The sequence below is a fragment of the Salmo trutta genome, chromosome 12 (genome assembly GCF_901001165.1).
Source record: "Salmo trutta chromosome 12, fSalTru1.1, whole genome shotgun sequence".
NCBI classification, from domain to species: domain Eukaryota; kingdom Metazoa; phylum Chordata; class Actinopteri; order Salmoniformes; family Salmonidae; genus Salmo; species Salmo trutta.
This window is the reverse complement of record NC_042968.1, coordinates 65,021,482-65,032,976: the sequence shown is the minus strand read 5'-3', so window position 1 is coordinate 65,032,976 and position 11,495 is coordinate 65,021,482. Positions and strand designations below refer to the sequence as shown.

The 11,495-nt window shown below is 46.0% G+C and overlaps 1 protein-coding gene across 1 annotated transcript in view; it reads right to left on the bottom strand.

The window, feature by feature from the left end:
• Positions 1 to 3,019: 3,019 nt before the first annotated feature.
• The window catches only part of LOC115203985 (whirlin), a 144,086-nt gene continuing 135,610 nt past the window's right edge, over positions 3,020 to 11,495 (bottom strand). Inside the window, exons 11-15 of the mRNA XM_029769149.1 lie at positions 10,492 to 10,563; positions 7,791 to 8,334; positions 7,412 to 7,578; positions 6,739 to 6,861; positions 3,020 to 3,475 (exon numbers count right to left, since the gene is read on the bottom strand). Coding sequence (XP_029625009.1) covers positions 3,293 to 3,475; positions 6,739 to 6,861; positions 7,412 to 7,578; positions 7,791 to 8,334; positions 10,492 to 10,563 — 1,089 coding nt within the window. The 3' untranslated portion in view covers positions 3,020 to 3,292. The remainder of the gene's footprint in view (positions 3,476 to 6,738; positions 6,862 to 7,411; positions 7,579 to 7,790; positions 8,335 to 10,491; positions 10,564 to 11,495) is intronic.

Sequence of the window (11,495 nt, the reverse complement as noted above, 5' to 3'; positions counted from 1 at the left end):
GGTGGCTTTCTGGAAAAATATCTTACTTAGCTAGGCACCGTATTTGTCATCTGCCCTCTTGGTGCTGGCATCGGCTGTAGCTGAGCTTCTAACATTAGCTAAATCCAACTCTTTATTTAGAATCCTCTTCACTATATTCTGGTTGAAACATGTATGGTTGAATGTCACCATGTAGCTAATAGATGCTCCATCGTCGAATTCATGTTGATTGGAGGAATCACTTGAAGCCATAGCGTCTGGTTATTTTTTTCAGTTTTGCCCAAAGGATTGTTGTTAGTGTCTGCCTCTTAAAAAAAAAAAAAGCCTGTCTTGGGGGAGGTACAGGGGCTAGAGCATGAGGTACCTACCCCCCCCCCCCAATACACCGGAAGCCGTCATTGGGTGTATCATTCAACGTGTGAATCCCTGACCTGCCTTCCTCCTGGGCAATTACATCTCACTGTCCTCGAAATGCCACAGACATAATGAAAACAAGCCCAGATTCCCCCAGGGTGAAATTCCCCTTTAATACACGCTCCTCCGGCTCAGCGGCTCCAGAGACGTGCCCCGACCCCCAACTCTCTGTCATGTGCGCAGGGAAATAGATCACGAGCATAGAGAAGAAAAAAACATATTTAGAACTGATAATTGATTGCAATAATGAATGCAATTATTTGATTATTGAATGTTATGATGGACACAGATTTGTAGAACCAAAACATACGCAGCCTCTGCTCAACAAACTCGAACTCGAGAACAAATCATTTGGGGGCTGCAGTTCACGAACGACATTGTACTTATCACCCTCACAGCAGTCATTTAAGAGTCCTCCACAATCTAGACCGGTTGTGGCCACAACCACACCTCATTTCAAATGTTTGAAGAAATAGGCTAATCTTATTTGTATGCCTAGCAATCCACAAATGTACATTGCTCATAGCACACGTTTACATGTCTCAGTCACAAATGGCAGCTCCAATAAGCCCGCTATGGTGAACGAGATGTGAACGAGAGACTTGTAGAATCATGACTCTCGATTTTTCAGTTAATCGTTCGGCGTTACGGGGTCCTGTGTGCTCTGGGCTTTACCCACTGAAATGATCGAAATTAGTCGAACAATTTGTTCTTTTGACTGAACGCGTTGAAAAGATCTTAGTCAATAAAAAGAGACAAACTTCCCATCACTACCTTGCACCCCCCCACTTCCCCCTCTCTCTCCCAGAGAGGAAACAAAATAATCCTCTTGTTCCTCCTTCCTCTCTTCTTTCTGATTGGCATGACTCCCTACTCATTCCCGTATGTATGTGTGCGTGTGAGTGTGAGTGTGTGTGTGTGTGTGTGTGTGTGGTAAGACGGCATGCCTGCGTGTGTGTGCTGGGCCACGTGTGTGATCTGGGAGTGTGTCTCAGAGAGAGCTTCTGTAGCAGTTCCTTTTCCCCAATGCCTCATTACCACTTCTTAGGCACAGTAATTACTAGGTGACACAGGTCCCAGCAAGCCCTCTGCCCAAACACAAACACTAGCGTTGCCAGAGAGGGCAATTAAATCACAATCATCTCCATTACTCTTCACTTGAGGACACGTTTGCAGAAAAGCGGAGCGATTAAGGGACTTAACAGTTACACTTTGAAGTATTCTATTTTTTTTAAGCATATAAGATTAGGTTTTTATAATTCATAGATTATCTTTATATATATATTTTTGTTGTATGTACATTTGTTCATTTGTACATATACAAAAACAAAACGGCATTGGAAAATGGTGTTTCCCCCTGCCTCTTCCGCTCTGCTGGAAGGGAGGCGAGCCTGCATCCCACCCTGTTCCCTATTTAGTGCACTACTTTTGACCAGGGCCCATAGGGTTCTGGCCAAAGGTAGTGCACTATATCGGAATAGGGTGCCATTTGGGACACAGCCCGCGCCCTCTAACGTGTGCGGTTGTCTCTCAGACTGACATGGATTAGTAGACACCGACCGCAGACTGACCACTGTAGGAGCACGTCTTCAGCTAGAGCTCTAGTGCCGATGGCCTCATTGTCCAAGTGTCCAATTGAGATCCACAGAATGTAGCCACTAGCCAACACAGGAAGAGTGACAGCACATGAGATATAGATACACATAGGCAAGAGAAGGGACTGCTACAGGGAGTATCCCACAAACCACGGTCACAAGGACGGTGGAAGTCCATGATACATGGGAGAAATCTCGGTAACACTTTACTTGACACCCAAGCGTCATAACACGTTATGACACGGTCATTACCATGTCATAATATGTCATAACACTGTCATGACACATATGTTTAGGCCTGTGTTGACATATATTGCGTTATTCTATGGCTGGTTATGACACCTACATAAGTGTGTCAAAACTCACAAAACCTACCACACAAGGCAAAACATTCCATTACACCATAGCCTACGTGTCAACAGCATGTTTATGTTGTAAACTCAGCAAAAAAAGAAACATCCCTTTTTCAGAACAGTGTCTTTCAAAACTAATTTGTAAAAATCCAAATAACTGCACAGATCTTCATTGTAAAGGATTTAAACACTGTTTCCCATGCTTGTTCAATGAACCATAAACAATTAATGAACATGCACCTGTGGAACGGTCATTAAGACACAGCTAACAGCTTTCTACTGACTCTGAAAAACACCAAAAGAAAGATGCCCAGGGTCCCTGCTCGTCTGCATGAACGTGCCTTAGGCATGCTGCAAGGATGCGTGAGGACTGCAGATGTGGCCAGGGCAATACATTTCAATGTCCGTACTTTGAGACGCCTAAGACAGCGCTACAGGGAGACATATTTAGTGCACTACTTGGCAGGGAAAAAATACATTTCAATAAATGTGGATTTTGATACCCTTATATAAGTGTCATAACCAGCCATAAAATAACGCAAAATATGTCACAACAGGTGTAAATATATGGGTCATGACAGTGTTATGACCATATTATGACTGGTTATGACAAGTTATGTCAGCTGTTATGACATATTATGACATGGTTATGAATGTGTCATGAAACTGGCTGTCAAGTAAAGTGTTACCGAAAACTCATGGGTGCAACTCAACTTAGAGTGCAACTGTATCCATGTCTAGTTGTGTGGGCTAAAGCTTGAATTAAACTGGAGGATACTAAGGTGGAAGGAACAAGGGTAGTTGGTAGATGAACCCATGTAAAATACAGTATGTAGGCCTATGCCACTTTGCCCCAACAGCCCCCCTCTCCTCTCTACCTCTGCCGTGCCTATACCTCACCCCTTCTTTCTCCATGACAAGTCTCTCTCTCTCTACCTCCTCTACTTCCTCCTATAGCGCCACGTTGAACTCGGTGACCAGGAAGTCCACGTGGTCCCTCTCGTTGGTCTTGAAGGCCTCTGCGATGAGGCGTGCGGCGTCCCTGTGCTCCCGTCCCCTCAGGGAAACCCCGTTCACCTCCAGGATCACCTGACCCACCCGCAGCTGCCCGCAGTTATGCGCCGAGCCGCCCCTCTGAGAGAAAGAAAGAGATTGGGGGAGAGAGCGAGAGAGGAAGACCAACAAAATGAGTGATAAAGAGAGCACAAACAGATGTCAAATGCTCGTTGGTGATTGGTCACCATTACAACTGCTGACGAACCAGGACGCAAAAGGACCTTTGTGATCTCATCTCTCACCACAGTTCCAGTCCCTTAAATGCCATGCATTATCAGCATGATTATCACTATACGTTTTGTTATTTAGAGCATTATTGGTTCTCTTTTTTACTGAGCCGGGCCACAATTACCCCCAGCCACTGGAGCGACATGGAGATGTCTGTGATAGGGACTGCAGCAGCAGCAGCTCAGGGAGTGTGGTATGGAGTGATAGTGGCCGCAGCGGCGCCTTCACTCTACAGGCCTACTGGCCTGGAACGTTCACCACATCGTGGACTGCGCTGACCTGGGAGACTGAAGCTACTACAAGAGGAAAAACTAACGTTACTACTAAAAGACTATTGTAGTGCTGTACAGGGCCCGGGGAGCACCAGACGGACCTAGATATGACCCCGAAATGTATCATCCTGAATGAAACGAACGTCTTAGGTGTTGTGAACGGTTGTGAATACTCTATATGTGTATACGTGTGAGTATGGTGTGAGTAAGCAATCATTCAGGAATGTTGCTAGGGTATGATGTGAGCCCTGTATACAGTGATTGATATGTCCGGGACAAAGTATGTGTCCCAAGGATGTGCTTTGGTCAAAGGTAGTGCACTACATAGGAAACAAGGAGCCATTTGGGACGCATAGTTCCATAGGTGATTTCGAGCCAATTAACGCCCAGTCCCATATTAACCTCGCTGATAATGGCATGAGTTCTTCGCTGGAGCTACAGTGGAATGGGAGAGGTTATGATTGGACCATCCGACCCCCTCAACCAATATCGATGCTGATGAGGCCGTGTCCCCTGTGACTGATTGTGGACACTGTGATGTCATAGTAGGGGAGCACGGCAGCGCCACGTTGATATGAAAATCAGCCTGGTTGACGAGCGCGCTCGGATACTTTGTGCAGACTCCCAACTCCTAAGATAGTGAAAAGCGGAAAAACACATAAATAAAGGGAAAGGGGGATGAGACAAAAGAAAGGAGAGCGCGTCCATATATCATGGCTCATGCATTTTGTCTGTGCATTTCCATTACAGCCATTGATGAGGAGAGCTACGGTCCTGGAATTAAAACCCACTCATGCCTGTCTGTCGCTAGGCCGCCTCTCTCTCTCTCTCTCTCTCTCTCTCTCTCTCTCTCTCTCTCTCTCTCTCTCTCTCTCTCTCTCTCTCTCTCTCTCTCTCTCTCTCTCTCTTCCTCCCCTATCTCCCCTTCCCTGCACCCTTTCTCAGTCCACGTCCCCTTTATTATTAACACAGTATAACATATTCTCTTCTGTCTCTGTATATCTCTCACCCCTCCCTCTCTCCCTCTCCCCCTCCCTCTCTTGCTGTCTTTGATTTTGAATATGCTGATTTCCCAGAAAGAGCCTTTGTCGCTCTCCTCGCAATCAGTGGCACTTTTATTTTTCATTAGCCTTTCACGCCGGTCGCACCAAAGCATCTTTCGAGCTGGGGCTTTCAGTGGTTCACTGAACTCCAGAGAACAGCACAGCTCCCTCCCCAGCCCTCCTCTCTCCTCAGTCTTTATGCTAATCAATAGAGGCACAGACAAATCAGAGCAGAACAGAGCTTCAGCCAGACTCACTGTTATTACCCTCAGCTTCTTATAGCTGTGGCCTTCAGCCAAGGTGGCAACACTTTTATTCCACATAATGGTCAGTGCTCTCAGTGGATGTACTCTTTCAGGTAAAGGGAGAGAACATGCTCAACTCTTATCTTCTTGCGTAAACAAATGAAAGGGTGCTTGGAACAAGTAAAACAAAAATCGTTTTGATGTAATCCATTCATGTCAAGCACCTGGTGAGGGTAAAAGGTGAAAGGGTGATTCCAACGCCAGCGTAGCCCGATAACATTTGGGGTATCTCAGATTGTTCTGGCAATTTTCACATAGAAACTTCATTGGGAGGAAGGATGTTTGACCTGCTTTTTAGATTTGTTCCCCCTTTTTTTTATCATGATGAAAGTGGCTATTTTAGGCCCTTACCTCCTGTAAGACCCTATGATCCGAGAACTGTACACGATACAGACAACAGCTTGGTGACATTATACTCCTTATAGTGAGCTCTAACATATGCAGTATGTCTAGATTCAGAAATAAAAATGTTCACATGAATTTATTCAACATTAAATATATTAATAGTAACATCTCAAGAGTACAATTTTGGATTTTGTCTTTTTAAGACATTATTAGGAACAATATATGTACTCTACAAGTACATCACATTTCCAGAGAGGCTGGAAAGTTCTGATCCATTTTATGAGCACCACCATATTTCAGAGCACATAAGAAGTATATTGTCACCAAGATGTTATCTGTTTCGTGTACAGTTCACAGATCATAGGGTCAAACAGAAGGTATGCATAGGTCTAAAAAGGGCCACTTTCATCATAAAAAAAAAAAATGTGTGAAACAATGTACAAAGCAGATCAAAACATCCTTCCTCCCAATGAAGTTTCTATGTCAGAATTGCCAGAACAATCCGAGATAAATATTTTCGGGCCATCTTGAACTAGCCCCCAACAGACAGCTTACCTCAGCCACGAGATCACAGGGTTAAGTTCGACCCTGTTGCTATGGCTACTGCAATATTTGAATCTAAACCCTTCCCTCTTTGCAGCAGTTTCTCGCTAGCATACCAACACAGAACGTGCCATATGTGGAGCGGAAGGTAGCCTAGTGGTTAGAGAGGTTAGAGCATTGGGTCAGTAACCGAAAGGTGGCTCGTTTGAATCCCAGAGCCGACAAGGTGAAACACCTGTCGATGTGCCCTTGAGCAAGGCACTTAACCCTGATTGCTCCAGGATTGCCATTGAATGGAAGACCCTGGCTGTGACCCCACTCTCTGAGGGTGACACATTTCCAATACACACTTGTGTTCTAAAGGCTATAAACCTATAAAAGCCCTCTGAGTTCTCTACTTCCAGCATGTAAACACAGACTGATCTGACAGAGGCTGTGTTGTGTAGCCATGTGTTGAAGAGGAGGTGGCACGGACCAATGACAGCGCAGAGTCGCAGAACACTACCATAGTTGGATCATTTCTGACAGGTGCAGGGGATTGCCTGACAAACTGTCATTTCGGAGATGACTTGAGATGGAGGGATGTCAGGCTGTTTGACACCCACCTGTATGGTGACGATGCGTGGCAGGGGCTGGCGAGTGTTGGCACCCCCTTCGATGGCGATGCCGAGGGTGCTGGCACTCTTTGCCACCCTCACTAGTGTGGAGGTGGGTTCCAAGAGACCCGGCTGCAAAAAGACAGAGAGAGAGGGTGGATAACATAACTCAGCTTTTTTACTCAAATATTGACCTTGGAGAGCCTGGTCTAACTGGTCTGACCATGTACACTTTTCTTTTGCACCTTTGTTACCTATTGGTCCACCCATTCAGTTTGGAACGAATCAACAATTTCCCTTCCACCCAACCACCAATCAGCAATAAGCATAAAGGGACAGGCAGAGGACAAGAGAGACCTCTACTGCAGTATGAGATGTGATTGAATGGATGAGAAATCATTGAAAGGACACAGAAATGAATCAATGAGCAAAGAAAGAAAAACTATGTGCACAAAGAGAGAAGAAAACACAAAGAAATCACAGTTAGGATTGAGAACGAGTTCCAAGGGAGCAGTGACAGAAGACAACTCGGCTCTATTTCTCTTCTTGTCATCCCTCACTTTCGGCTCCCCCCATCCATCATCCATCCATTCATCCACCCATCCATCCATTCAACCCTCCATCCATCTCCCTCTTTTCTCTCTCTGTGTCTTCTCTCTTCCCGCTGGTGTGTCCTCCTCACCGGTTTGGCGGGGGTGTCCCCTCCTGCCCCCTGGGGATGTCGTGGGGGGCGTAGGCGGGCGGGACGCGGACTGCTTTCCTTGCTGAAACGCCCTGACTCGCCAATGTCCACCCCGCTGTCCTCGCTCAGCGTCTGTCCACTGTCTGACAGCTGGGACAGGTTGGCACCTGGGGGGGTGGGGGGATGGGTGCAGGAGGTTAGAGACTGGCACAGGAACACACTCAGGTAGAAACACATACACCTATGAGTACACATAGACATGCACTTCCTCTTATTTGTGTAACCAATCCTTTGCGTCCAAATCAGCTCTCATGGTTTTCGGAGTCCAACTTCCAACCTCCTCCCTTCAGTTATCCTGGCTGTCCCCCATGCCTCTTACCTCGTGCCTGGGGCAGTGACCGCACCTCGTTGACATCAGACTCTGCATTGGGCCTATGGACCTCCACCATGACAAAGTGCTGTTTGTTGGAGCCAGGGGAGGACTTGTCCTGGCTGTGGGGAAGCGGAGGGGGTGCGGATGGGGCAGTGAGCGGCGGCGGAGGGGGTGGAGATGGAGAGGGGGCGGCAGGCTTGGTGGTCCTAGTAGGGGACTGGACTCGGGGGAAGGGGCCTATAGGGTGCTTGTTGACCATGGAGAGCTGGGCAGTTGCCATCTCCTTCTTAGGGGGGGCAGAGGGGTCCCTCTTAGGGGGGACTGAGGGATCCTTTTTGGGGGGGACCTTGGTTGAGGAGGGGGGCCCTTGCTCCCCCCTCTGGTCAATGGGGGGGTTACGGGAGGGGGCGGTGAAGTAGAGCCCAGAATGGGAGGATTCGGAGGAGGGAAGCTTTTTGACCTGGTCCCGTCTGCTGGGGCGTCTCTGCACCCCTGGAGGGGGTGGTGGTTTGAAGGTGGGGGGAGATTCGGACGTGGAGTGCACCTCATCCTAAGGTAAGAGGAGAACAAATAAATCACATTCCCCTCATCCCACAAAACACTCATATACTACAGCACATCTCATCATTCCACACACGCATACACGCACGCACGCACCCACGCACACACACACACCACCAACAGTCACGCCTCAGAACACAACACAACTGAATTAGTCAGGCCAGGACTCAGTTATGGTCTTTGTGTAACCTCAGGCTACACCTCCCTAGTCCGCGGCAACAAGCTCTCCCCTCCAACCAAAACCAACGGTGAAATGAACAACGAAAACAGTAACATGAGTGGCCAGAAAATGAATGAAGTGATTGGTAAAAAAAAATATAAGAGAAAGCAATCAGAACTAACACAAATATGTTCTGGCTGAATGGAGTTCAAGTGTTTTTAAGACTCTTCAGGTCTCTGCTTTCTGTGTCCCACATTACATCGCCTTGGAACCAACACAACCTCCCATCAACATCGGTTACCGTTGCTCTGGTAACCATGGTAGGTAATTATAGCTTTTACCTCAGGTGTCAAACAGAACTAGTTCCTCCTTAGTAAGGAGGGAGGAGGAGGAGGAAGAGGAGGAACAGGAAGAGGGTGTGAACTAATATCTATCTGTAAACAGACTCCTCCACAAGAAAGAAAGAAAGAAAGAAAGAAAGAGAAAGAAAGAAAGAAAGAAAGAAAGAGAAAGAAAGAAAGAAAGAAAGAAAGAGAAAGAAAGAAAGAAAGAAAGAAAGAAAGAAAAAGAAGGGATGAAGGCTATATATACACATATAATGTTGTTTAATATATATATATATTCAGTACCAGTCAAAAGATCGGACACACCTGCTCATTCCAGGGTTTTTCTTTATTTTGACTATTTTCTACATTGTAGAATAATAGTGAAGAAATCAGATCTATGAAATAACACATATGGAATCATGTAGTAACCAAAAAAGTGTGACACAAATCAAAATATATTTTAGATTTGAGATTCTCCAAAGTAGCCACCCTTTGCCTTGATGACAGCTTTGCACTCTTGGCATTCTCTCTACCAGATTCATGAGGTAGTCACCTGGATTTAATTTCAATTAACAGGTGTGCCATTTTAAAAGTTAATTTGTGGAATTTCTTTCCTTCTTAATGCATTTGAGCCAATCAGTTGTGTTGTGACAAGTAGGAGTGGTATACAGAAGACACCTCTCAACATCAACTGTTCAGAGGAGGCCGCATGAATCAGGTATTCATGGTCGAATTGCTGCAAAGAAACCACTTCTAAAGGACACCAATAATAAGAAGAGACTTGCTTGGGCCAAGAAACATTTGAGATTTTTGGTTCCAACCGCTGTGTCTTTGTGAGACGCAGAGTAGGTGAACGGATGATCTCCGCATGTGTGGTTCCCACGGTGAAGCATGGAGGACGTGGTGTGATGTTGTGGGGTGCTTTGCTGGTGACACTGTCTGTGATTTATTTAGAATTCAAGGCACACTTAACCACCATGGCTACCACAGCATTCTGCAGTGATACACCATCCCATCTGGGCTTAGTGGGACTATCATTTGTTTTTCAACAGGACAACAGGACAACAACCCAACACACCTACAGCCTGTGTAAGGGCTATTTGACCAAGAAGGAGAGTGATGGAGTGCTTCATCAGATGACCTGACCTTCACAATCACCCGACCTCAACCCAATTGAGATGGTTTGGGATGAGTTGGACCGCAGAGTGAAGGAAAAGCAGCCAACAAGTGCTCAGCATATGTGGGAATTCCTTCAAGACTGCTGGAAAAGCATTCCAGGTGAAGCTGGTTGAGAGAATGCCAAGAGTGTACAAAACTGTCATCAAGGCAAAGGGTGGCTACTTTGAAGAATCTACAATCTAAAATATATTTTGATTTCTTTAACACCCATATGTGTTATTTCATAGTTCTGATGTCTTCACTATTATTCTACAATGTAGAAAATAGTACAAATAAAGAAAAACCCTTGAATGAGTAGGTGTGTCCAAACTTTTGACTGGTACTGTATGTATACTGTATATATATAAAACTGCATATCCGTTGTTTCCTCTCCCTCACTCAGTCTTGTTGTTTTTTTTCCCTAACCCTCCATCCCTCCCTCCATCTTCTGCACTGTCCATCTTAATGAGGTTGTGGGCCTGGGTCTTACTTCAAGGCTCACCAGAGATATGTCCGGCAGCGCATCCAGACTCTCCTGAGTATCCCCCCCATTACTCTCCACCGTACTGTCATTCTGAGAGAGAGAGGGGGGGGGGGAGAGAAAGGGTGGAGGGGAGAGTAAGAGAGAGAGAGACGAGGGGATAGAGAGAAGAGAGATGAGGGGATAGAGAGAAGAGAGATGAGGGGATTGAGAGAAGAGAGAGCGGAGGGGAGAGAGAGAGAAGAAAGACAGGCAGTGAGCAAGAGAGGGGGGAGAACGAGGGAGAGTACGTGAACAGATGACAAACACAGCTGCTTGTTTATCCCAAAGCAAATGTTGATCCAAATTGCATTTCGTACGAGTTGTTCCATCTCTCCGTGGGAGGAAAAATAACTCAATAGCATTCTAAATCTACCTTCCAATCTCAAAGTTTGGGAGGTAGATATAAAACAAACACACACCTCTTTACCTCTGACCTTCAAAATCTCTAAGCTTGGAACGCAATACCACAGGTGGGTATTCGTCACACACACACGGCACACAACCAAAAGTGCAAACACACGAATTGAAACCAAAGATATCTGCATGGTGTTGTTCACTGTTAGTGAGTTCAGAGCAGCAGTGCCCTTCATTAAACTCTTCCTGTACCAAAACAAAACCCTACCTATTCAGCCTAATTATACACTCACTATCAGCACAGGGAGTACTTACCTCCATCTATCTTGCACATGTGCATGGTGAGAGGAAGCTGTTTATTTATATGTGTGCGTGTGTGACAGAGAGAGAGAGAGAGTGTGTGTGTGTATGTGAGCGCACACGCATGTAATCAGCTGTCAGTGTGTGTGTGTGTGTATGTGATTGGGTTTGTGACTGTACACCTCATTTTGTGTTGATAAATCCAATGTTGGTGATCCCCCAGCCTCACTAATCTCTCCAAAACAGTAGCAGCAGCATTCAACTGTGACTCAAACATAAACAACTATAAGCTGGGCCACAGTCCAAACCACACACATGCACACGCACAC